General features: G+C 38.4%; 1 protein-coding gene across 4 annotated transcripts; it reads left to right on the forward strand.

Annotated features, from left to right (window-relative positions):
* LOC107790452 (uncharacterized) lies at positions 1-27,727 on the forward strand. 4 transcript variants are annotated; one of them, XR_012711423.1, is made up of 11 exons: positions 1-468; positions 560-629; positions 14,871-14,978; positions 15,527-15,601; positions 16,326-16,490; positions 16,942-16,977; positions 17,224-17,330; positions 17,487-17,558; positions 18,014-18,062; positions 18,197-18,790; positions 27,586-27,727. XR_012711423.1 is itself a non-coding variant. In XM_075256811.1 (10 exons), exons 7-10 carry the CDS (start codon positions 17,287-17,289, stop codon positions 18,647-18,649), a joined length of 618 nt encoding a protein of 205 aa, XP_075112912.1. In that variant the 5' UTR covers positions 1-468; positions 560-629; positions 14,871-14,978; positions 15,527-15,601; positions 16,326-16,490; positions 16,942-16,977; positions 17,224-17,286; the 3' UTR covers positions 18,650-18,855. The 4 variants fall into 4 exon arrangements, 2 of the variants coding, with proteins under 2 accessions (XP_075112912.1, XP_016463752.1); XR_012711435.1 differs by lacking the exon at positions 27,586-27,727 and adding an exon at positions 19,069-19,921; XM_075256811.1 differs by lacking the exon at positions 27,586-27,727 and having other exon boundaries at positions 18,197-18,855.
* The last annotated feature ends 124 nt before the right edge of the window (positions 27,728-27,851 follow it).

The raw sequence follows: 27,851 nt of genomic DNA on the forward strand, positions 1-27,851 counted from the left end.
TCCAAATTTAATTTACAAATTAGTCAGCTCCAATTAAATAAACCCTAAACCCTTCCCGTACTTGCGTTGAAGTTCACTCTTCCGGCGGAGAACATGGCGGAGAAGGACTTGGATTTCGACGGCGCAAGTAAAGCTCCGACTAGGCCATCACGTTTTGCTCCCAAAAGCTCTAAACTGAAGCCCCAACCCCAACCAGTAACCAAACCCCAACCTGAGACACCGTTATCATCTTCTGATCCTCCTATTCCGACTAAAAAGGAAGAATTAGTGTCAAAACCCTCAGTAAAAGATCATCCAGACGAAAATGGAGCAGCAATGGGTAAAGATGACGTTCCATTGTATGAAAATACTACGGGAGACGACGTGGCAGAAGAAGAACAAGTCGCCATGGATACTGATAGAGTTGAAGATGAAGTTGTTCATGAAATTGATGTGTTTTTTACCCCTTCCTCTGATCCTAACTCTCAGGTATATTTATTTGTTATTTAATTAGCTGGTTTATTTGTTGAATTTGGAAAATATTCTATTTGCTAAGTATTAATTTCTCTTTTTTCGTCAGCTATATGTGTTCCAATATCCGTTGAGGCCCGTATGGCGTCCCTATGAATTGGAGGAATGATAGTCAAGAGGTGAGTCACAAAAATTGCTTTTGGTGTTTCTTATGCAAAATAAATCAGTAGTATCAATCATTCGGAACCGAAATATTGTTTTTTTGGACTCAAAACACTTTTTTAAGTTTAAAAAAAAAAAGTTACAAAAATACCGCGTTTTCTACATTTTTTGCAAAAACCTACTAGTACTATAGTAAGTACCCGAGACCGGAACCTAAATAATGTGTGTTTGGACTCAAAACACACAAATAAGTGTATTAAAAAAATGACATTTCTATATATAGCGTGCAACAACAACACGCTATATATTAACGGTAACGTCTGCTGTTAAGTATAGCGTGTTGTTGTTACACGCTATATGTATAACGCACAAACAGAAAACGATATCCTCTGATTTTGGCCCCACCAATAAGTGAACTAACAATCACAATTATTTCAATGTATATCGTGTGTTTAGAAAACGCTATATATCCAAAATTTTCTACCTCCCGGACTAGCCATTTCCTATATAAAGTGGTCAGAGTATTTGGAAAAATCGTTCACATACAATTCTAATTCTCTTCAATATTTTCTTGTTGTTAAACTCTGAAGCATTTTTTTCGCAATGTCTGAAGAGCGTAGAATAAGAGTTTCATTATATTAGGGGGGTGAGGTTGTGACGGAGAATAACTCTGTGAGGTATTGTTTATCTCCACCGGGTCATGCTAAATTACCACTTACACTAGAGTACGATAAATTGATATCGTTGTTATGCAAAAAAATGGGAAAGAGGAAACGTTCAATGATACTTAAAGTAATTGGAAGATATCCGTATTCCGTCACTCCGCAAGGGGCTGCTTTTTACTCGGAGTTAAACATCTACGATGATGAAACTTTGAGGGATTTTCTGAGGACTCCGGATGAATACCGGGAATATCTTGTAATAAATATGTTGGATATGTACGTCAAGGTCGAAGATGTTCCAAACAATGAGGTGGCCGGACATATTCCGGATAACCCCCAGTCATCGGCTGGCTATTCTGGAGGAGTTTTTGCCGGACATATTCCTGATGAAAGAGTTTTCCTTGATTTAAACTTATCCCCGCCTGCTTTACATAATTCACAAGACGAGTGGTAAGCTTCAATTTTCCTTTGTGGTACGATGTACAATTTTGTTGTATTCAATTTGTATTAACGCTCATATATTTAACAGGGGGTACAAGCCGGATATGAGTTTTATAAATAATGAACCCGGGCATAGTTTTGGTGTGTTGGATCAAAGTGATCCATCCGGGAGCTATCACCTACATGAAAATGTCCATCATGGAATTTTATCACATTGAAGTGATACGGCTATATGAAAAGTATTTTGTAAATTTAGCATCTTATTAATTTGTTGATTGTGCAGTGAAAACGAGCAAGTTGAAGCAAATGTACTCACTCAATTGCCCGAAGACGACGTATTAAATCGGGATCTGGCAAATGCACAGAGTGAGGAAGAGAACAGTGATTACGACAACAATGCTGATGAATTTGGAGACGATACACCCTTTCATCGTGAGGATGGTGACGAGGAGGATGAGAAGGAAGGACCTGATTTGACGAGAGAGTATGCTTCACCCCCCAGACGAAGAGTGCATGAGTCCCAAGTGCCCTTTCATTCAAGGGAGGTTCCTTACCTTGATAACTTGCCAAACATGCCGGATGTGGAAGCTCTAACAAGGGATTTTGATGAAATTCGGACAGCAATGTGAGATGAGTCTAGACCAACGGTGCTGGCAAAGGGCATGCTTTTTCCTGATAAAGCGCGCCTAAGCAGGGCTTGTAAAATGCACAACGTAAAAGAGTGTCGTGAGATGACGGTATGGGAGTCAAGTCCGGTTGTATACAAGGTTGTTTGTCACAAGTGGTTTTGGCCATGTCATTGGATGTTGCGTGCGATGAAGAAGAAGACAGGCCTGTGGAAAGTGGGTAAATACATTCCCACCCGCACATGCGAAATGGACACATTCAACGGGAATCATTTCAACTTGGATATTGATTTGATTTTTCTTGTTCTTATTCCACACATCGAAGCAACCATAAGGTATAAAATCAAAGAGTGCATTACAGCAGTCCACCAGGAACATGGTCATACAATTACTAAAAGAAAGGCATATCTCGGGCGGAAAAGAGCGTTTGAAATAGTCTATGGTAACTGGGATAAGTCATTTGCAGATCTCCCTAGGTACAGTTTAACCCCGGGACGGTTGTTGAATGGAAGCTTGAGCGTATTCCAGGTAAACCAGAATATATGTTCAATTACGTTTTCTGGGCGTTTAAACCAGCAGTTGATGGTTTTTCGCATTGTCGGCCCTTAATATCCATAGACGACACTTTTGTCTATGGAAAGTACGATATCAAACTGTTGATAGCCGTGGCAGTAGATGCTAATGGACAGATATTTCCTCTAGCTTTTGCTATTTGTGCCAATGAAAGCCAAGAGACGTGGACGCTGTTTTTGAACCACTTGAAAGAGCATGTTGTGAAACAACGTTCCGGTGTTTGTCTAATATCCGATCGGCACGGTGGTATCTTAAGTTCTGTGGAGAACTTGCCTACATGGCAAGAACTTTATGCCTATCATCGTTATTGTGTTAGGCACCTTTAAGGCCAATTTTCAGAAGGCATATCCCAACAAGGATCTACATGATTTGATGTGGATGGCAGCAACAGACCACCAACAGCATAAATTCCGGATGCACTTGGAATATATCAGGCAAGAAGACGGGGCAGCCTATCGTTGGTTAATGCGACATGACCCTGAAAAGTGGACGTTGCATGCGGATGGTTGCAGACGATGGAGAACTCTGACTACAAATGTGTTAGAGTCTTTCAACGAGTTATTGAAGTCTGCAAGAGGATTGCGTGTCACAACCATGGTGCGGTTGTCGTTCAAGCAGATGGCGGAGAGGTTTGTTGAAAGGTCTGCAGATGCAATATCATTGATGGAAAAGGGTGTTGAATTTATGCCAGTGCCTATGAAAAGATTTGAGAAATATAGACGGCGAGCGCATTGGCATTCATTTTTGCAGTATGATAACGAAAGAAATGTTTTTGAAGTTTGCACCGCTATTCATCAAAATCGAGGTAATAATGTACATACTGTAAATGAATCTAGAAGGTTATGCTCTTGTGGAAAATGGTCTATCTACCACATGCCTTGCTCACATGCCATCAAGTGCTTTCAACAAGTTGGTTTGGGTGTAACCAACTATGTTGATCAACAATATAGTATTGCGAAGTACCTAAACACATATAGTGGGCAGTTGCAGCCAGTGGGTGTTGAGCATTATTGGCCGCCTGAACAATTTAAAATATGTGTGTAACAAGTCCTATTTGCGTCGAATACAGGTGAAGAAGATAACGCGTATACGGAACCAAATGGATGTTAGTGAAACCGTGTATGCGCGCAGATGTGGTATATGGTCGCAAACAGGACACGACCGTAGAAAATGTCCTTTGGGTGGCAACAATAATCACGCTCGGGGTGGGTGTTCTTCTAGTGTACCTAACTATCCATGAGTTGATGTTGTAATAATTAATTGTTATGCCTATGTTGCAAGATTTATGAAATAAAATTATGATTTGTATTTTTCCATTTTACCTATTTAAATAATAATTTAAAATTGTCTTGTCAACATCATGACATAAAGTTGACAAGACATAAAGTTGACGAGACATAAAGTTGTCTGAAATAAAGTTGACGAGACATAAAGTTGACAAGACATAAAGTTGTCTTGTCAATATCATGATATTTAACACGCAAAATATAGCGCTATTACATAGTACGTTATGTATTTAGCGCGGTTGAACACTACGTTATGTGTGTGTTGTCTCGCCTATAAATAACGGGCTCATTGTAGTTATTTTGTGTGCTCAAAATTTACTAAAAGCAAAAACTTCATTAAAAGTAAGTTTTTTTTTTACTAAAAGCAAATATTTCCCAAATGGCTCAACCTCTTCGTCTGCCAAAGTGCAATTGTGGAAAAGCATGGTTGATGCAAAACTGTTAGGACGGTGGTGAGGTTGGACGCCGCTACTGGCTCTGTATGAATCAGTTTTACAAGGTCCCGACGAACCTATTTGTGATTTTGAGGAATGGGTTGATGAACCATGTTATCGGGATTGTTACAGAGAACAACTGCAGTTTCTTCATAATATGTGTTTAAGACAACGAGAAGTACAAAAAGAAAGCGATAGAATTATTGCAGACTTGAGGGCAAAACTGAAGGAGGTGGGAGAAGAAAAATGGAAAACACAATGGAATTGTGATGCACAAAAGGAGCGTAAAGAAAAATATAAACGAGAACTTGCAGAGGTGAAGGCGAAAAAGAACAACTGGAAGAACGATTTAAGTGGTTGGAACGGAGAATAATTGGCAACCAAGGCTAAACATTGGCATGTATGTGTTTAGTGTAATTTTCATATTTCATGTATTTTTATTATGTTGGCCTGCTATGTTTGTGTTTATGCTAGTATTTGTGCTACATAAGAGTCAAAAGCTCAGAATAGCAAAGTATATAATTCGTCAGAACAATTTGAATTGTCGTACCACTATTTCCTCGGGCTCCTGAATGTAATCATCAGTGGCAATCATGTCAACATCGCGTTCAGCCTTAAAAAGGAAATTAACAAAGTTATGAAAAAAAAGACAAATTATAATTCAATACGCTATGAAAACCATACCTGCGAACGTGATGATGAACCCTAACTCAGCCGGCGTCCACCACTTAAATCTCGGGTCGGCGGTCCTCAGCAATGGTAGACGGGCCTGGAAAGTATGTATCCCAATCCACTCCAGAAAGCTGCGTGCCCGTGATCAATAATTGACCTGACGGGGTCACATGCGAAGTCCCTAGAGTGAGATCCGTCCCAAGGCCACCCGGCATATCGGCAGGAACATAATCAGCAGGGGCCTCAACTCCCCTTGCTGGGGACCACCTCCTCTCCGCCCACCACCACGTCGTCCGGCACCCCCGCCTCGTCGGGCACCACCACCTCGTCGGGCACCACCACCTCGTGCCACACCAGGACCTCGTTCGTACTGATCTGGCTTCACATAATCAGGCATTTGAGCCAAATGTTGATCCTCCCGGGCTCGCTGCAGTGTCCGGGCAGCCAACTCTACAAATCGACGGCTATAATCCTGCAAGGCATCCGCAGGATCTCCGATATAATCCTGCATCTGCAGTCCCATCTGGTAGACTGTGTGTAGTCCAATAGCCTGCACAACTTATAAAATATAAACTACGTATATTGCACTAAAATACTGTTATATGATGAATAATAATAGAAAACATACCAGGGCCTCGTGTCGCTCGGCGTATGGAACGTACCGACCGTCAGCCTGATGAATAGGGTTCCTGATAAAAAGTCGGGTGACGTGCCGGTACCAGGACATATACCTCTGAATATCCACCTCCTGGTCCCAAGTATGTGGGGACAGAATCATCTCCTCTCGATGGTCCCAACTCTGGATCTGCCCGGCTAACCACGCCATAAATGCGTCGTCCGCTCGGCTACGATCATCCCTCTGATAATGCGTAGGCTCCCATATAGGCCCCCTCGGTATATACTGTGGGCGGCCAAACTGCCGAAGTACCCGCTCCGAGGCATGATGCTCCCTAATATCAAGGCATATGAGTGGGGCAGAAGTGCTCGAAATATGTCGACCAGCCGAGCAATAAGGTGGCAGGGAAGCTATCAAATCCTCGTTGTATGGCGTCCAGATGAACTATCAAATAAGAACATGAAACGTGAGTATGCGCAACACTAAGTTAATCCACACAAGGTAAGTTTAGGTACATATTTACATATGCACCCTCTAGCAGATCCAACACATCCCTGCAGAAGGGGAGATTATGATGAGCATCATACTCTCGTAATAGTCTACGGCGGAGAACCCACCTCCTGGCTAGAGGGAGAAACGAAGGTGCTACAGTAGGAGGTAATTGTGGTCGCGGTGACTGAAACTGCAAGAACCGCTCCCAGGCCCAAACCTAACATACAAAGTTGACATAATGGTTAAGATAAAGTCTAACTAGGTTGAGTTGGAAATGATGAACACTTTATTGGAATATGTTGTCACTTGTAGAAGCGACATAAAACCACAAACATCTCTCTGAGTGGCCATGCTCGCCCGACACATCTGCCTATACATGTAGCCGAGAACAGCAACACCCCAGCTGTAATAGGGTAACTCATCCAACAACTGAAGATGATGCAAAAATCTAAGGCTGACGAGGTTTCCCGAAGTATTAGGGACAAGACCCCTCCAAATAGAAGAAACAACAACAACCTCGTATAATGGGTGATATGCTCCTCCTCTGTATCGTCAGTGATATCGGGGTGGAGTAGCTCCAGGTGCTGTCTAATAGGGGTCAAAGCCAACCGACTAGCACCAGACGATACAGCCTCGTCCTGAGGCCTGAAACCAGTGAGCTGATGCAGCATGTCCAAATAATGATCACACGACATATATCTCATAGCAATAGGCAGTGAAACGGCCATGCCATCAGCGGGCAAGCCATATAAAACCTCAACGTCCTGTAGCGTGACGGTAGCCTCGCCAATGGGCAAATGAAAAGTATGCGTCTCCGGTTGGCACCGCTCAATCAACGCCGTGATCAACGCCCAGTCAACCTGTATCCGGCCGATCTCTATAATCCTATAGAATCCCGTGGCCTGGAGGCGATGGACTACACGCTCGTGGAGAACTCTGTCATGAAGAAAATCCCACAGGTCGTCCACTCTCCTAGCGCGGAGAGTCTGGGAAAGTAACTCTCCATCCCATATATGGGCGGACCTATGATCGCCCTGAAGCACTAATTATTAAATTGTAGAAAGTATATGTAACAATTTGGGTCTAGGTTCGATATTTTAGGCCCAGTAGCACCAAATTTTCATGAATATTTATGTGTGTCAATTTCAATTTTTTAATAATTTTTTGTGTGTTTATTTTATAATTTAAATTCTAAATTTTTTTAGAGATTTAATTGTACAAAGTATATGTAACAATTGGGTTCCAGGCTCGATATTTAAGGCCCAGTAGCACCAAACTATCGTGAATATTTATGTATGTCAAATTTAATTTTTCGATTATTTTGTGTGTGTTTGTTTTATAATTTAAATTCTAAATTTGTACAAAGTATATATTTTCATCTACCATTCTAAAATTACTTAAACTACAAGGATTCTACGCTAAAATACTATACAGTTTACTACGCTAAAAGTTTCTACATTTTACTACACTAATAAATAAACTAAATATAAACAACATATATATTTTAATCACATAACATTAAAAAAAATAGCTACAACAATACTAGTTTCGCAAATAAAAAACACATAATGACATAGAAATACTAATATCTAAATACTTATATTAACATAAAAAATTAAATCTAAATTTTACACTAATATCTAAGTCCGGATAAATATAACATACTAGTTTTGCAAATACAACACAAAAGGACATGGAAACACATTCATAGGCAGTGATATACATTATTATACAAGTTTGGACATAAAATAAATCGAAATGCCTCGATGTTGTGTGTGTATTGCGTGAAAATTTGAAGACGAAGGAGATAAACCACGAGTCCAGAATGCTCTACTACGATGGAGGACCTACGTTCCCGACCTTTTGTGTGACGGGAGGGGCCCACAATTTTTTTTTAGATTGTCGAGTAGTTGGGGGTGGGGGGACCAGAAGGAGCAGGGAGGGTTTGTAAAAGAAAGGGGGAGGGTTCTGTTGAGGAAGAAGACGAGTTCAAATTAAACACTATATATAGCGTATGATTTGAAAACGCTATATATAACGTTTAATTTGAACACGCTATATGAGAAGTCAATCGTCTGACACATATAGCGTGTAACAACAACACGCTATACTTAACGGCAGACGTTACCGTTAATATATAGCGTGTTGTTGTTGCACGCTATATATAGAAATGTCGTTTTTTTTAATACACTTATTTGTGTGTTTTGAGTCCATTTAGTCTATTTAAATGGAACCTAAATAACGTGTCTATTTAAATAGGACTGACGACCTCTTCTACTGATCCTGTCAGCACCACTGATGATCATGCAGCGGCACATCCGGCTATAAGGGGTGATTTGATGATGACGATCCTGATAGCGTCCCCAGGCGGGATGCGATGCGTCTCAGGCCAGCGGCTGCGTTGAGGCACACTGGATGGGGGACGCACTAATTTTATTCATTTTTATTTGGCATTATATGTACATTTAAAACAACTTTTATATAATATGCGAATTACTTTTTGATTTCTCCTTTAAGTAGCTAGTTTCGTACTGCAATAAAAACACAAGTCGTAAAGAAGTAAAATTCCATTACAATTACGGAAAGAAAAGTTCATTACTAAACACATAGCACAAATATTAGCACAAACACAAACATAGCAGGCCAACATAATAAAAATACATGAAATATGAAAATTACACTAAACACATACATGCCAATGTTTAGCCCTGATTGCCATTTATTCTCCGCTCCAACCACTTAAATCGTTCTTCCAGTTGTTCTTTTTCTTCTTCTACCTCTTTTAGTTTCGCCTTCCCCTCCGCAAGTTCCCGTTTATATCTTTCTTTACGCTCCTTTTGTGCATCACAATTCCATTGTGTTTTCCATTTTTCTTCTCCCACCTCCTTCAGTTTCGCCCTCAAGTCTGCAATAATTCTATCGCTTTCTTTTTATACTTCCCGTTGTCTTAAACACATATTATGAAGAAACTGCAGTTGTTCTCTGTAACAATCCTGATAACATGGTTCATCAACCCATTCCTCAAAATCACAAATAGGTTCGCCGGGGACCTTGTGAAACTGATTCATACAGTGCCAGTAGCGGCGTCCAACCTCACCACCGTCCCAACAGTTTTGCATCAAGCATGCTTTTCCACAATTGCACTTTGGTGGACGAAGAGGTTGAGCCATTTGGGAAATATTTGCTTTTAGTAAAAAAACCTTACTTTTAATGAAGTTTTTGTTTTTAGTAAATTTTGAGCACACAAAATAACTACAATGAGCCCGCTATTTATAGGCGAGACAACACACACATAACGTAGTGTGCAACCGCGCTAAATACATAACGTACTATGTAATACCGCGCTAAATACATAACGTACTATGTAATAGCGCTATATTTTGCGTGTTAAATATCATGATATTGACAAGACAACTTTATGTCTTGTCAACATTATTTTAGACAACTTTATGTCTCGTCAACTTTATTTCAGACCACTTTATGTCTTGTCAACTTTATGTCATGATGTTGACAAGACAATTTTAAATTATTATTTAAATAGGTAAAATGGAAAAATACAAATCATAATTTTATTTCATAAATCTTGCAACATAGGCATAACAATTAATTATTACAACATCAACTCATGGATAGTTAGGTACACTAGAAGAACACCCACCCCGAGCTTGATTACTGTTGCCACCCAAAGGACATTTTCGTGTCCTGTTTGCGAGCATATACCACATCTGCGCGCATACACGGTTTCACCAACATCCATTTGGTTCCGTATACCCATTCTCTTCTTCACCTGTATTCGACGCAAATAGGACTTGTTACACACCATTTTAAATTGTTCAGGCGGCCAATAATGCTCAGCACCTACTGGCTGCAACTGCCAACTATATGTGTTTAGGTACTTCGCAACACTATATTGTTGATCAACATAGTTGGTTACACCCAAACCAACTTGTTGAAAGCACTTGATGGCATGTGAGCAAGGCATGTGGTAGATGGACCATTTTCCACAAGAGCATAACCTTCTAGATTCATTTACAGTATATACATTATTACCTCAATTTTGATGGATAGCGGTGCGAACTTCAAAAACATTTCTTTCGTTATCATACTGCAAAAATGAATGCCAGTGCGCTCGCCGTCTATATTTCTCAAATCTTTTCATAGGCACTAGCATAAATTTAACACCCTTTTCCATCAATGATGTTGCAGCTGTAGACCTTTCAACAAACCTCTCCGCCATCTGCTTGAACGACAACCGCACCATGGCTGTGACACGCAATCCTCTTGCAGACTTCAATAACTCGTTGAAAAACTCTGACACATTTGTAGTCAGAGTTCCCCATCGTCTGCCACCATCCGCATGCAACGTCCACTTTTTAGGGTCACGTCGCATTAACCAACGATAGATTGCCTCGTCTTCTTGCCTGATATATTCCATGTGCATCCGGAATTTATGCTGTTGGTGGTCTGTTGCTGCCATCCACGTCAAATCATGGAGATCCTTGTTGGGATATGTCTTTTGAAAATTAGCTTTAAAGTGCCTAACACTGTAACGATGATAGGCATAAGGTTCTTGCCATGCAGGCAAGTTCTCCACAGAACTTAAGATACCACCGTGCCGATCGGATATTAGACAAATACCGGAACGCTGTTTCACAACGTGCTCTTTCAAGTGGTTCAAAAACAGCGTCCATGTCTCTTAGCTTCCATTAGCACAAATAGCAAAAGCTAGAGGAAATATCTGTTCATTAGCATCTATTGCCACGGCTATCAACAATTTGATATCGTACTTTCCATAGACATGAGTGCCATCTATGGATATTAAGGGCCGACAATGCGAAAAACCATCAACTGCTGGTTTAAACGCCCAGAAAACGTAATTGAACATATATTCTGGTTTACCTGGAATACGCTCAAGCTTCCATTCAACAACCGTCCCGGGGTTAAACTGTACCTAGGGAGATCTGCAAATGACTTATCCCAGTTACCATAGACTATTTCAAACGCTCTTTTCCGCCCGAGATATGCCTTTCTTTTAGTAATTGTATGACCATGTTCCTGGTGGACTGCTGTAATGCACTCTTTGATTTTATACCTTATGGTTGCTTCGATGTGTGGAATAAGAACAAGAGAAATCAAATCAATATCCAAGTTGAAATGATTCCCGTTGAATGTGTCCATTTCGCATGTGCGGGTGGGAATGTATTTACCCACTTTCCACAGACCTGTCTTCTTCTTCATCGCACGCAACATCCAATGACATAGCCAAAACCACCTGCGACAAACAACCTTGTATTCGACCGGACTTGACTCCCATACCGTCATCTCACGACACTCTTTTACGTTGTGCATTTTACAAGCCTTGCTTAGGCGCGCTTTATCAGGAAAAAGCATGCCCTTTGCCAGCACTGTTGGTCTAGACTCATCCCACATTGTTGTCCGAATTTCATCAAAATCCCTTGTTAGAGCTTCCACATCCAGCATGTTTGGCAAGTTATCAAGGTAAGGAACCTCCCTTGAATGAAACGACACTTGGGACTCATGCACTCTTCGTCGGGGGGTGGGGGGTGGAGCATACTCTCTCGTCAAATCAGGTTCTTCCTTCTCATCCTCCTCGTCACCATCCTCACGATGAAAGGGTGTATCGTCTCCAGATTCATCAACATTGTTGTCGTAATCACTGTTCTCTTCCTCACTCTGTGCATCTGCCAGATCCCGATTTAATACGTCGCCTTCGGGCAATTGAGTGAGTACATTTGCTTCAACTTGCTCGTTTTCACTGCACAATCAACAAATTAATAAGATGCTAAATTTACAAAATACTTTTCATATAGCCGTATCACTTCACTTACAAGTCGTAATGTGATGAAATTCCATGATAGGCATTTTCATGTAGGTGATAGCTCCCGGATGGACCACTTTGATCCAACACACCAAAACTATGCTCGGGTTCATTATTTATAAAACTCATATCCGGCCCGTACCCCCTGTTAAATATATGAGCGTTAATACAAATTGAATACAACAAAATTGTACATCGTACCACAAAGGAAAATTGAAGCTTACCACTCGTCTTGTGAATTATGTAAAGCAGGCGGGGATAAGTTTAAATCAAGGAAAACTCTTTCATCAGGAATATGTCCGGCAAAAACTCCTCCAGAATAGCCAGCCGATGACTGGGGGTTATCCGACACATGTCCGGCCACCCATTGTTTGGAACATCTTCGACCTTGACGTACATATCCAACATATTTATTACAAGATATTCCCGGTATTCATCCGGAGTCCTCAGAAAATCCCTCAAAGTTTCATCATCGTAGATGTTTAACTCCGAGTAAAAAGCAGCCCCTTGCGGAGTGACGTAATACGGATATCTTCCAGTTACTTTAAGTATCAATGAACGTTTCCTCTTTCCCATTTTTTTGCATAACAACGATATCAATTTATCGTACTCTAGTGTAAGTGGTAATTTAGCATGACCCGGTGGAGATAAACAATACCTCACAGAGTTATTCGCCACCACAACCTCACCCCCCCAATATAATGAAACTCTTATTCTACGCTCTTCAGACATTGCGAAAAAAATGCTTCAGAGTTTAACAATAAGAAAATATTGAAGAGAATTAGAATTGTATGTGAACGATTTTTCCAAATACTCTGACCACTTTATATAGGAAATGGCTAGTCCGGGAGGTAGAAAATTTTGGATATATAGCGTTTTCTAAACACACGCTATACATTGAAATAATTGTGATTGTCAGTTCACTTATTGGTGGGGCCAAAATCAAAGGATATCGTTTTCTGTTTGTGTGCTATACATATAGGGTGTAACAACACCACGCTATACTTAACGGCAGGCATTACCGTTAATATATAGCGTGTTGTTGTTGCACGCTATATATAGAAATGTCTTTTTTTTAATACACTTATTTGTGTGTTTTGAGTCCAAACACACATTATTTAGGTTTCGGTCTCATCAATGTTATATTTGTTTCCCTAACTTTTTTGTAGTTTCGTTTGTTAAGTACTACTTTCATGAAGTGACAAAGCTTTTAGTATATTATTCCAAGAGTGAAAAACAAAACAAATTAATCTTTGTTAGTTCATATTTTTTTTAGTCATTAATGTGAAATAAAGTTTAATAATCTCAAAATAGTAGGGTAATAACCTCAAATTTTTAATTTCATGTCAGAACTAATGTCTTCATTTATGTTTTCTTTGGTTTTCAAAATAAAAAATACTCTCTTTGATTTCTTAAAAAAAGGATAAATTGTTCTTAAACTAACCCAAAGTTGTGTTAAACGTCCACCGCAATAAGAGTACATGAACATGTCCCTCTTCCTTTCATTTGTCCTTTTCTTTGACATCAACGAATGTAACTTATATTATATTATTAATAGCCTGTTTGGCCAAGCTTCTTGTTGGCAAAAAGTGCTTTTTTTGGCCAAAATCACTTTTGGCCAAAAATTGAGGTGTTTGGCCAAGCTTTTGGAAGGAAAAAAAGTGTTTTTGATGAGAAGCAGAAGCAGTTTTGGAGAAGCAGAAAAAAATAGCTTCTCTCCAAAAGTACTTTTTTGAGAAGAACTTTTGAGAAAAATACACTTAGAAGCAGTTTTTTAAAGTTTGGCCTAACACTAATTGCTGCTCAGAAGTGCTTTTCAAACTAATTAGCCAAACACAAACTGCTTATCACCAAAAGTACTTTTGAGAAAAACACTTCTCAAAATAAGCTGATTTTTAAGCTTGGCCAAACGGGCTATAAGTAATGGTTTAGAATTTACCATTTCTTATATAACTGGAAAAATATTAAATTTTGAATCTATAATTTTAAAAGTGTAGTGGATCCTATAATTTAAAGTCTAAATCCTTCAAATTTAAAGTCTTAATTCATCTTATTCTTATAGCAATATACTTGTTCGTCTATTAATAACCAGAATAACAACATATCTGGTATATTCCTATTAATATACTTGTACGTCCATTAAAAATAATACTTAAAATCTTCAGTGCAACAATTCCTAATTTATTTTTCTGCACACGTAAAAGAATATATCCAAACAATGTTAAGAATTAGTTTGTCTTTTTGTTAGTAGAAATTATTGTTTCAAATAAGATGAAGAGGATTATGGGGATTTGGGATATGGCGGGGAGGCAAGTGTGTCAGAGTGGGGTACTTACTATAGTAGTAGGTTTTTACGAAAAGCGTAGAAAACGCGGTTTTAAACCACGTTTTATATAAAACGTGGTTTTAAACCGCGTTTTATATAAAACGCAGTATTAAACCGCGTTTTACCGTAACGTCCCAAACGGTCGTTAAAGTAATACCGCGTTTTATATATTTTGGTAATTTTTTTTACACTTAAAAAAGTGTTTTGAGTCCAAAAAGACAATATGTCGGTTCCGGACTCGGTTTTAAATGATCAGCTTGGACATCTGACGCAGATTTTATATATTTATAGGTGAGATTGAGACCTTCAATTGCACAAATGGAGGTTGATTTGGCAATAGATTTTGATTCTAAAATTTTTGACCGAGACTCTGTTCATGCAGTAAAGATGGAAAAGAAGGTTCGTTCGATTTATCCTCTAACTTAAAAGAGTAAATCTTTGAGCTAATTTCCTGCGTTATTTGCTTCCATACATCTGTTAACCTTGAGCCGAGCGCCTATCGAAAATAACCTTTCTACCTTCTCAAGGTGGGGGTAAAGTCTTCATACACACTACCTTCCCCAGACCCTACTTGTGGGATTATAAAGGGTATGTTGTTGCTGTTGTTGCATCTATTAACCTTCAATATTGGTCTCTATATATTTTTTGCTTTTCATGTTGACGAAACTGCTCGGTTTACACTAATATCTGATCTTCCTTTTTATGTGTCTATCCATTGCTCCACCTTATATTCTGTTTATAATACCATTTGTTTTGGACATACTCCTTGCTATTCATGGACATGTATTATATATCTTCCAGCTTTATGGTTGTATCCCTGCTGTTAGGTGTAGGATAAGGAGGTTGACATTTAGATTCTGGAAACTCTGCACTTGATATTTGTTCCCTTGGTAGGAATTACAGTTTTAGTCGTTTTACCAATAATCTGATTGTTTCTCATTTTTCAGACTCTTTCCACATCATGGATACCATTATCAACTTGCACCTCTGGATATGCTGTTGGGGTCCGCATTGGTGATAAGGTAAACCATTTGCTGTTGATGTGCATCTCCAACTTCTAGTTTTTTAGAGTTCTGATTGACAGAAAATTCTTCCTTGGGGTAGGGGTAAGGTCTGCGTACACACTACCCTCCCCATACCCCACTTGTGGGATTTTATTAGGTTGTTGTTGTATCCTGAGCCGAGGGTCTATTGGAAACAACCTCTCTATCCTCACAAGGTAGGGGTAAGGTCTGCGTACACACTACCCTCCCCAGACCCCAAGGTGTGGATAATACTGGGTATATTGTTGTTGTTGTTGTATTGACGGAAAATTAGTTTTCCGCAGGTTGTGTATGTGCTTATACATCTCCAGCTTTTGCCCTTTTCTTTTTCAAAAACTAATTTGGACAATAACAATGTTACTCTTTCAGCTTCAAGTTTAATCAAGTTAATTCTGTGTCAGCTTCAAGTTGAAGCAAATTATCCACTGTCAAATCTGACTCTACCTTATGTATGCAGTGGGGAACTGCTGTAATGCTTCTGGCTCTCATATTTACCCAAGCTCTGCTACTTAGTAGTAGAAAATTGTCAAGTCCTTTTAGTTATATTCTTCGGTTTCTTATACATGTCAGCATGAGAAACTTCTACTAAAATTTCTTAGTTTGCTGATAGCAATTTGAAGCTCATTTCTGTGTTGAAAGGAAAAAATTTAACACTTTTTAATGTTCTCCATAGTTACGCTCTTGCTTCCTGTTTGTTATGCAGTTACACCTCCATCCTATTCATGCCGTTGTACAGCTTCGACCATCACAGCAGCATCTTAAGGAAAGTGAGTTGAAGAAGAAGAACATTGCCACCAGCAGTGATGGAAAAACTGTTGTTAAATAAGAAGTCGAGGAAAAAAAGCCCGCGGGTCCATCAAAGAAGCAGGTTCATTTCATGATTTGCTCTTTGATGCCCAGCTTCTAATCAATTTGAATGGACCTTGTTTATGACTAATCTTCATGTGATATTATTGTACAAATTAGTGGCTAGCACTTAAGATATTTCATGTGGAGGACTATTTGGTTCCGGACTAGGTTTGCCACATTTTCGGGTAAATATGATAAGGCAATGCCTAAAGATTGATCTTCTTTTGTTAACCATTCTGCTACGTTCAAGACTAATCTTTTTCCTAGTATTGTGAGCTCCACACCCAAACCCCTTACCTAGGAGCCCAATACCTGCTTTTCCATTTTGCTCACTAGGTGACTCAAGAGTGTCAACCCCAACTTTATTATTGGAGGTGGAGGATCTTTGCCACTGGGTTATCCCTCCCTTAATGCTGCTTAAAGCTTTACCATTCTTCGATTTATTCTTATAACATGTACCTTTTATGCAGAACAAACCACCTGGGAATGATGAGGATATTGAAGAGGTATGATAAACACCTGTGACCATGTACTGACGAAATTTCCGGTTTTCGATTTTAGCTAATAACTCTCAATAGTTCTTTAGCTTGAGTGGCTGCTGATTTTGCATCTATTATGATTTGGATTGATGTTTCCGTTTTTAGTGTTTCTATTTATATATCTGTTCAAGGGCAGTTAGCTTTTTTCATGCAGTCGCAAATATCATTTCAAACAGTTTCGTTAATTGGTATCTTCTTCATTTGCTGTTTTAGCATTGGGTTCATCTAAAATACCATGGAGCTAGGAGTGACATTTCAACCAGATATCTACAGGAAATGGCCATGGAGGAAGGCTCTCCAGTACCATTTTCAATGAGCCCGTATGTGTCTCTCCTAATATGGTTGATTTTTTCCCGCTTGAGAAACTGCTTCTCTTCAGGACAAATAATAAGAAGCATTTTTTCTCAAAGCATACATTCATCCACTGTCTTTCTTATTCTAATACCAGTTTTCTATTCTGTTAATTTGATACACAGGGTTGATTATCTGAACGCTGTATGTCCTAGCAGACCAACTGACACTGACAGATTAAAAATCCTTCGAACAAGGTACTGCAGCCTCTCTAATTGATCCTTCTCCTCATCGATTATTCTGACATCGAAAGGTTTTGGAGGTGCTGCTAAGGACAACAACGAAATTTTTATTTGCATTTGTGATCATAGAGCTTCTTTGCTGTGAGGTGTTATTGTCTTCTCTAGTATTGCCACTCCATTCTTTAGCAAATACCTGAGGTTGAAATTGCAAGTTAATCACCTCGTTGGGGGCTTGACAATGTAGTTTGACATAAATATGCAGCTCATGACTTGAATTGCTTCCATTTGTGATTCTACTATTATCTTTCTCTAGCCAGAAATTTGCTATTTCTTTTTATCAATATCCCAGCCATTTGATTAGTAGATAGCTGTTCTTGAAATGCCATATTTTTCAACTATCTTAAATTAAACATTTTTCCCAGTCATTTTATGCCTCCTAACTTCTGAATTGTCAAATGTTTGATTTTCAGGTTGTCTCAATTACCTCTTGAAGAACGCATTAGAACTTGGCTTCTTGAGGTTTATACCCGCTATTTGAATTATGCGCTACTTATATATTTTTATGCCTGCAACAAAGTTTGTTTACAAGGTCTCATGATCCTGATAATTCATAAAGGCAGCGTATTTCTAAATCTTGGTTCTTTTGGTAACAGGGGCCTCCAATTCATCGTTTTGATGCTCTAAAGCACCTGGCGCTGGATGATCCTGTTGATGAAATTTTGAGAGTCCTCCAAAGATACGCACAATTAGTTCAAGGATTATGGGTTCCAAAAAGTTCATTAATCTATGGAAAGAATGATGGACTTGAAGTTTTAGCAAGGAATTTTATTCTCTTTGAGTTTAGCAAGAGTACCATTATTAAGCAGAAAGTTTTTGCCAGGAGGTTGGATTTCCTTAAAGCTGCAAAACCAACATTAAAATCATTAGCTGTTGAGAGGCCTGACCTGAATGATTGGAAGCTCAAAGAGCATCCTGACAAGAAACTTGAAGTTCTTTTTGGTGATGTTGTGAAAGAGCAGCAAGCTACCTGGGAATGCATGGGGAAACAGATCAATAGTATTTTGTCTGGAGGAAGAAACAGGAAAGGCCAACATTCCTGCATCTAAATTCAAAACGATCCTCTAAATTCCCAGAATAATTAGAAGTGATGTTCACTGCCGACTCTTGCTGGATCTGCTTTATTAAGCTTCACCACTGAATTCTCAAAGCTTTTATTTGGCTAATTTCTTTGGATCTCGCAGCTGTAGGTATGTTTTGTACTCTGAAGTTTTTTTTTTAAGATTTGAATGGACAAATGAAATTGTTTGTTTAATGCTCCTTTATCATTTACTCTAAACCTGTTTGTTTGTTCTAGCTTCTAAAATCTGTTGAGGATGATGATCCCGTGTGACCCATACGTCTAAAATCTGCTATTCAACCTGTCATTAATCATAAGTTTGATAAAACCTGTTTTTAGTATGTGATGATTCAAACATTTCCTTGGTGATGATAACTGGATATGTAAGCTTATAATTTTTGTCAACAGTTGGTTTGAAATTGGCATGATGGAGGAATCATGTGAAGGAAAAGGGGTATTGGTTGTGCTTGTGTTAGAATCTATATTTTAGTACGGGGAATTGGATTCCATGTAATAAACTCTAGATCTAGATTATAATAATTTTTGTTCTTAGCTGGATGTTTGCTGGTCTACAATGGTGATGAGGGAGACGGGGTTTGCACCATTGTTGGCTATTAAAAATTGTAATTTTGAATATCTTTTTTGGTGTAATAAGTGTAACTAAGGCAGAGCATGAATCTTCATTTATAGCCCATCGACCCAAACATATATCACCCGGTAGCCCAAAAATTGCAACATACATTTTATAGCCCAAAAGTAATTCTAGTGGCTAGCCCTCCTCCGGGAGTACACCATCTGAAACGAGGTCCACAAAATCGTGCGCATCGGCGATGATTACCGTTTCGGCAACGACTACTTTTTCCGCTGCACCATTGAAACCAGCTTACTGCTCTAAGCACGCGAAGCCAATCGCTACACTCTTGAAACCCTAATCAACTTCATCACCAATCACCACCTCAAACACACCGATTACATCCAGCAATCACGCTCCCTTTGTATTCCCGCCGTCACTCTCCCTGATCATAAACCACTCCTCAATTATCTCACTGGGAAAACTGCGTCGTCCGACTCCATTGAATTCCTCAAATTCCCTCAGTCCAATGAAACTACGGTTCCTATTTCTATTTCTGCTGCTGGTGTTGGTAACGATGAGAATTTCTTAACGGACGTTAGGGTTTTGGAAAATCGTAACCCAATTGAGCTGATTAGAGCTGTAGAGAAGCCTTTGAAGGATAGGGAGTCGATTTTGACGTGTAAGAACGGGGATTTTTACAGTATTTTTACTTTTGGGCTATAAAATGTTTATTACAAAATATATACAAAATGGATTGTCACTATATAAAAATATACTAAATAGATTGCCACTATATAATTTATATACAATAGACTGTCACTATACAAAATATATACTAAATAGACTGTCACTATACAAAATATATACCTAAATAGACTGTCACTATACAAAATATATACTAAATAGACTGTTATTATACAAAATAGACTGTCACTATACAATAAAATATACAAAATAGACTGTCACTATACAATTTATATACAAAATATATTGTCACTAAACAAAATATACTAAATAGACTGCCATTATACAATTTATATATACTAGACTGTCATTATACAAAATATATACAAAATAGACTGTCACTATACAAATTATATACTAAATAGACTGTCATTATACAAAATAGACTGTCACTATTCAAAAAATATACAAAGTAGGCTGTCACTATACAAAAAATATACAAATAGATATTTCGGGCTACTAAATGTAATATGTTTGGGCCAAAGGGCCATTTCATGTAAGTTGGAAAAAATATGGGCTATTATAATTTTGAGGGGCTATATATGGTAGTTTTCTCTTTCTTAATAAAATTGAACATGTCGTAAATTGCGGGTGTGTTTCACGCGACGTAATTTGCGAAGTGTATAAAACAAATGTACAACATCGTAACTTGTCTTAAATACTTCCATAAATACTAAAAGCAGTTTAATTACATAATTAAAAACAGTCAAAGTTAAAGTGCTCAATAGGTATAAAACAGGTAATATTCAGATAATTAAGCCACGTGTAATTGTAAAGCGACCGTGCTAAAATCACGGAATCCGAGAGTGCCTCACACCTTCTCCCGGGTTAACAGAATTCCCTATTCAGGTCTTCTGTGTTTTGCAGACTGATAGAGTCAAACTTTTCTTGATTTGGGATTTAAAATAAATGACAACTTGAGACGCCGTAAATAATTATTCTAAGTGGCGACTCTATTAAATAAATAAATAATCCCTTTTCGATGTCACTTGATTGGAAAAACTCCTTTCCCCATAAAAAGGAGATGTGACAATATATATGAACTCCATAATTCAGCATATTATGCTGGAACTTTCAGTATTGCTATTTTTTAATGACTTTGCAAACGCTAGCTATTTTTCGATTGTCAGTCAGAAAACTGGCTAGCCCATTCTATTTTCACTTTTTACTTATTATTGGACAAGGCGTTAGGTTCAGAGTGCAGCAAAAACATTTAATTTTTATCTCATTTTATATAACAATGAAAGAAGATATTAAAATAGTAGTAATTAATAAAGTTTAATTTGATGAAGTCAAAAGTTATCTTTTAGATAGTTTAATTTATTTTAATTCCATATAACATTCAAATGATTATTAAACATTTTAGACTGTCAACACTGGGTGAATGTGCTAGGTTCAAACATATAAAAAACTTTTCGTTTAATATTTTTTTTAAAAACTTTTTTTTTGGGTAAGCTTTCTTATTTAATATTTTTTTCTCCTTGATCATACTGTTCTTACGCTCTGCATTTCAGCTATTTCCATTATTTTAAGTGTCACAAATTCGATGCAAATCCAGTACCTATATATTCGGTCTGAAAAATGGTTGTTTCAAGGTGTAACAAAATCATATGCAGTTATATTTCAATATATGTGGTTGAAGAATTTTAGTTGTAAGTGTTGCGGAAGCCAAATGTATAGAGTGTGAATAAGTCACAACTATTATACCAAAAATTATGACAACCACCAAATAATAAATAAGACAATAAAGCAATAATAAAGGGAACACCAGAATTTACGAGGTTCGGCTAATTTTGCCTACTCCTCGGACACAACCAAATATTTTATTCCACTCCAAAAATACAAGTGAAATAATACTAAAGAGAGAAGATACAAATGCCTTAAACAGATGAGAAGGCAAATGAGAGGTGTATTTCAATCCTAAACATTAGGCCTTCTTTTATAGGGGAAAAATCCCCCCAAACTTAACTCCCAACCAATGTGGGACTTTGGCATTTTGCCAAACTTCAACAAATCTCCACCTTGGCAAAATTCCACATTTTCAATTCTCTCTCAATAACAAATTTTGGTTGTGTCTTCATCTTCAATCTTCAGTGTTCAACAATGTTGATCAAATCCAAACAATGTTGAAACTTGACCGCAGTCACCACCTTTGTCAGCATATCAGCAGGATTCTCTGTAGTATGAATTTTCTTCACCGTGACTTCACCTTCTTCTATGATTTCTCGTACGAAATGATACCGAACATCAATGTGCTTCGTCCTTGCATGATAAACTTGGTTCTTCGCTAATTGAATAGCACTTTGACTATCACAAAAAATTGTGATACCTTTTTGTTCAACACCAAGCTCCTTTAGCAATCCTTGAAGCCAAATTGCCTCTTTCACAGCATCTGTAATAGCCATGTACTCTGCCTCTGTTGTAGACAAAGCAATTGTTGACTGCAAAGTAGACTTCCAACTAACTGGTGCCTTTGCAAAAGTAAACACATAACCAGTAGTTGATCTTCGTTTGTCCATATCACCCGCAAAATCTGAGTCACAATATCCAACTACAAACTGATTGTCTTCCTGCTCAAAAACTAACCCGACATCTACAGTATTATGAATATACCGTAGAATCCACTTCACAGCTTGCCAATGCTCCTTCCCTGGATTGTGCATATATCTACTAATAACTCCAACAGCTTGTGAAATGTCAGGCCTTGTGCAAACCATTGCATACATCAAGCTACCAACAGCATTTGCGTATGGTACCTTTGACATATACTCTCGTTCAGCTTCATCCATTGGTGACATAGTAGTACTTAGCTTAAAATGGGAAGCAAGTGGAGTACTAACTGGCTTAGTCTTGTCATCTATGCCAAAACGTTGAAGTACTCTCTTCAAATATTCCTTTTGAGATAAACAGAGTTTCTTTGAACGTCTATCTCTAATTATCTCCATGCCAAGAATTTTCTTTGCCTCACCCAAATCCTTCATCTCGAACTCCTTCTTCAGTTGAATCTTCAACTTATCAATTTCTTCCGAATTCTTGGAAGCTATCAACATATCATCAACATATAGGAGAAGATATACAAAGGAACCATCTTTAAGCTTGTGCAAATACACACAATGATCGTATTTGCTTCTCTTGTACCCTTGCCGCAACATAAACTCGTCAAATCGCTTGTACCATTGTCTAGAAGATTGTTTCAATCCGTACAACGATTTTTCAAGTTTGCACACCATATTTTCTTTTCCAGCAACTTTGAATCCTTCTGGCTGAGTCATGTAGATTTCCTCCTCCAAGTTTCCATGTAAAAACGCAGTTTTTACATCCATCTGAACTAGTTCCAAATCCAATTGTGCTACCAAAGCCAACATAATTCTAATGGAGGAATGTTTTACAACTGGAGAAAACACTTCATTGTAATCAATTCCCTCCTTTTGAGCATATCCTTTGGCCACCAATCTTGCTTTGTAGCGAACATCTACTTGGTTAGGAAATCCTTCCTTCTTTGCAAATACCCATTTGCACCCAATTGCTTTCTTTCCCTTCGGGAGATTGGCCAATCTCCATGTATGATTCTGATGAAGGGACTGTATTTCATCATTCATGGCAATCCTCCACTTATCTTCTTCTGAACTTTGGACAGTGTCTTTATAAGTAGTAGGAACATCATCAGCTACAATTGAGGTTGCACAAGCAACCGTCTCTATGAGACGAACAGGTTTCGTTATTGTTCTTTTTGGCCTGCTGGTTGCTATTGATTCAAGTTGTTGTTGAGATTCCTGAGTTGGAATCTCTTCTACTGGCTCTCCTTCCAGAGGGTAATCTTCATTTGTTTCCTCATCTGCTTCTTGTGTAGGAAAAATAAATTTTCCCTCAAACTCCACCTGCTTAGAAGCACCTTCATTTTGTTTGGTATCTTCTGTTACCTTATTTACCATAGCAAATTCATCAAAGGTAACATCTCTGCTGAATATTACTTTCTTTGTCATAGGGCACCATAAGCGATATCCTTTGACTCCAGAAGTAATTCCCATAAAAATAGCCTTCTTTGCCCTTGGATCCAATTTTGACTCCGTCACATGATAATATGCAGTTGAGCCAAACACGTGCAAAGAGTTATAATCTACAGCAGGTTTTCCGTACCATTTTTCAAATGGTGTTTTGCCATCAATAGCAACAGATGGTAGACGATTAATGAGGTGACATGCATATGTAATTGCCTCAGCCCAAAATTCTTTGCCCAAGCCAGCATTGGACAACATACACCGTACCTTCTCCAGCAAGGTCCGGTTCATACGTTCTGCCACTCCATTCTGTTGTGGTGTATGTCTAATAGTGAAGTGTCGGACGATGCCATCATTTTCACAGACCTTATTGAAATGATCATTTTTGTATTCACCTCCATTGTCTGTGCGAATACACTTGATCCTCCTGCCTGTTTGATTCTCCACCATCGTCTTCCATTTGAGAAAAATTCCCAGCACTTCATCTTTGTTTTTCATTGTATACACCCACACTCTTCGAGAAAAATCATCAACAAAGGTTACAAAATAGTGCTTCCCACCCAATGAAGGTGTTTTGGAAGGACCCCAAACATCAGAGTGTACATAATCCAAAATGCCTTTAGTATTATGGATCGCTGTACCAAATTTAACCCTTGTCTGTTTCCCTTTGACACAATGCTCACAAAACTCCAAGTTGCAAGCCTTTACTCCTTTTAACAATCCTTGATCTGATAGAGTTTTCAAGGATTTTCCTCCAGCATGTCCCAAGCGCATGTGTCATAGCTTGGTTGCTTCTGCCTCTTTGTCGTCACTGGATGTTACTGTCGCTGTCCCAATAACTGTACTGCCACGATAGCGGTACATATTATTATTCTTCCGATTAGCCTTCATTACCACTAGTGCACCGGAGCATACTCTCATCACTCCATTTTCTGCAATGATTTTGAACCCTTTTGATTCTAGGGCTCCCACAGAGATGAGATTCTTCTTCAAATCCGGTACATATCGAACATCTATCAATGTTCTGATCATTCCATCATGGTTCCTTAATCGTATTGAACCAATGCCATATGAGGTAAGAGGGCTGTTATCCGCTGTGTGGATGACTCCATATTCTCCTTCTTGAAATTCCATGAACCAGTCCCTGTTGGGACACATATGATAGCTACAAGCCGAGTCCATCAACCATATGTCTGATGATGTTGATGACTCTGTTGTAACTAATGAGAAGTCTGAATCATCACAATCAGCTACATTTGAATCCATAATGGCCTTTCCATTGTTATGTTTGGCCTTATTCTTCAACTTCGGACAGTCTTTCTTCCAGTGCCCTTTTTCTCGACAAAAGGCACATTCATCTTTGCTGGGTCTGGATCTTGACTTGGATCTTCCCTTCTTTGTCCTCGTTTGATTTTGAGGACGACCCCTCACAAATAGTGCTTCTCCTTCTCCGCCCTTCTGTTTTTCTCGCTTTCTTTGTTCATAGCTGTACAAAGCCGAACAAACTTCTCTGAGAGAAACTTTGTCATTTCCATGGAGTAGAGTAGTTTCAAGGTGCTCGTACTCATCAGGAAGTGACGCCAACAACATCAAGGCCAAGTCACCATCATCATAAGTTGTATCCATATTTTGCAAATCTGTAACCAACTTATTGAAACTGGTGATATGTTCATTCATCGTGGTACCAGGAACATAGGTGAAGTGAAACAGTCTCTTCTTCATGTACAATTTATTTTGACTGTTTTTCTTCAAAAATTTATCCTCCAGTGCTTTCCATAATTTACTTGCAGAAGTTTCCTTTGTGTATGGATATTTCTGCTCTCTAGCAAGGTAGGATCGAATGGTACCGCAAGCAACACGGTTGATAATTCTCCAATCTTCTTCTCCAATAACATCTGGTTTCTTTTCTTCAATGGCCAGATCTAGCCCTTGTTGAAAAAGGACATCTAGAACCTCGCCTTGCCACATCCCAAAATGTCCGGACCCGTCAAATATTTCGACCGCAAATTTCGCATTTGACACAATTCTTGTCATAAGCGAAGATGCCAATGATGACGTATTGTTGACACTTGATGTAGATTCTTCTTGTTTATTGTCTCCCATCTTTGATACAAATATTATTTAATAGCTGACGACACAAATCAAGATTATTTCCTTTCTGGTGTGGAAGATCAGACTAAGCTGCAACCACAGAGCATACTCAGACAGAACCTTGACTCAGTTACCAAGATAAATCTTTTCTGATGTGGAAGATCAGACTATGCTGCAACCACAGAGCATACTTAGACAGTACCTTGGCTCTGATACCAATTGTTGCGGAAGCCAAATGTATAGAGTGTGAATAAGTCACAACTACTATACCAAAAATTATGACAACCACCAAATAATAAATAAGACAATAAAGCAATAATAAAGGGAACACCAGAATTTACGAGGTTCGGCTAATTTTGCCTACTCCTCGGACACAACCAAATATTTTATTCCACTCTAAAAATACAAGTGAAATAATACTAAAGAGAGAAGATACAAATGCCTTAAACAGATGAGAAGGCAAATGAGAGGTGTATTTCAATTCTAAACATTAGGCCTTCTTTTATAGGGGAAAAATCCCCCCCAAACTTAACTCCCAACCAATGTGGGACTTTGGCATTTTGCCAAACTTCAACAGTAAGAACGTTGATAATTTTATTGGTGCCGTTGTCAGAATTCTTCAATTGTTTATACAAGATAAACTGGCCGTTGATATTTTTCATACCATCATTTTTAGTTGTCAAGTCTTCAGAATGATATACTACTTGAATTTGCATACACAGAGCTCAACCTTCACTTAATTTTCCCTTTCTCCTAAACCTTTTTTGAGCCATCCGTTGTATATATTCAATCATTCATTTATTTACATATTTTGTGCGTATGAAGTTCTGGTTACCTCTCAGAACCATTTGATTGTGAATTGGATCGATTAAGGAAAGAATTGAAGAGAAAAAATGAGATTTAAAGGTAAGGAAAGGGTACTACAGTGAGCCTACAAACTGGTGGATGTAGAAGACAAATAACTCAAGCGTCTATTTTGTTGTTAGTCTAATGAGCGATCTCTGAATGTGGGCATGTAGTGAATGTGGGCACGTAGAGAGTGACCATGACCACTGGTTTTGTCAACAAAGGTATATCCACATCACGACGAAGTCATCTCCGTCAGCTTGTTCTACCTGGATCTCTTATTGTTTATCGAGCTGAAGCTTAATTTGATTATATATCAGCTCACATAAAATACTTGAATGTCATACCGAGCTGATTTATATGATCTGGTTAGGATATGTATGTTTTTAGATTAACCTGAATTACGATCTTAATTTTGTATGTCTTATTCAAAATTTGATGCGTGTTCTCTCTTGGATTTCTTGTCTAATACATGAAACATGATCTCATTTCTGCTTTTTCTGTATGTGCTCTTTTGCTTGGTTGAATTAGGACCACAAATATGTTATTGAGGTGGGATTATCTGTTTTTGTTTCAGTCATTGTATTAGTTCTTAAAATTTGGTTCAAGCTCTTGAACAATTTACCAATGTTCTAACAAAGTTCCTACTCTTTTGGTGGTTTTGTTTTACAGGCAGATGTGGTGAAGTTTATGAGCTTCACAAGTTTGTTCTTAATATTGTTACTAGAGAATGTGTGGTGTTTTGGCATTTAATATTTAAGAACAGTAACTTGTTTGCTGTTATGTGGACATGAACAATGAATATTCTCTTTAAATAGTTTCTTCCTTTCGTATGTGTACCAACATGTATATGAAGAAGCAGTGGTGATACAGATTGAGGAATGCTTTGAAATTAGTCATTCAATTTGGGGCTAGGGCCTAGGGGTTAATGGACCCCG

Source organism: Nicotiana tabacum, chromosome 1 (assembly GCF_000715075.1).
Source record: "Nicotiana tabacum cultivar K326 chromosome 1, ASM71507v2, whole genome shotgun sequence".
Classification (NCBI taxonomy): Eukaryota; Viridiplantae; Streptophyta; class Magnoliopsida; order Solanales; family Solanaceae; genus Nicotiana; species Nicotiana tabacum.

Coding starts and splice junctions, on each gene's coding strand:
- LOC107790452 (XM_075256811.1), top strand. CDS start 17,287: ATGGCCATGGAGGAAGGCTCTCCAGTACCATTTTCAATGAGCCC. Junction 17,331..17,486: donor GTACCATTTTCAATGAGCCC/GTATGTGTCTCT, acceptor TTTGATACACAG/GGTTGATTATCTGAACGCTG. Junction 17,559..18,013: donor TTAAAAATCCTTCGAACAAG/GTACTGCAGCCT, acceptor TTTGATTTTCAG/GTTGTCTCAATTACCTCTTG.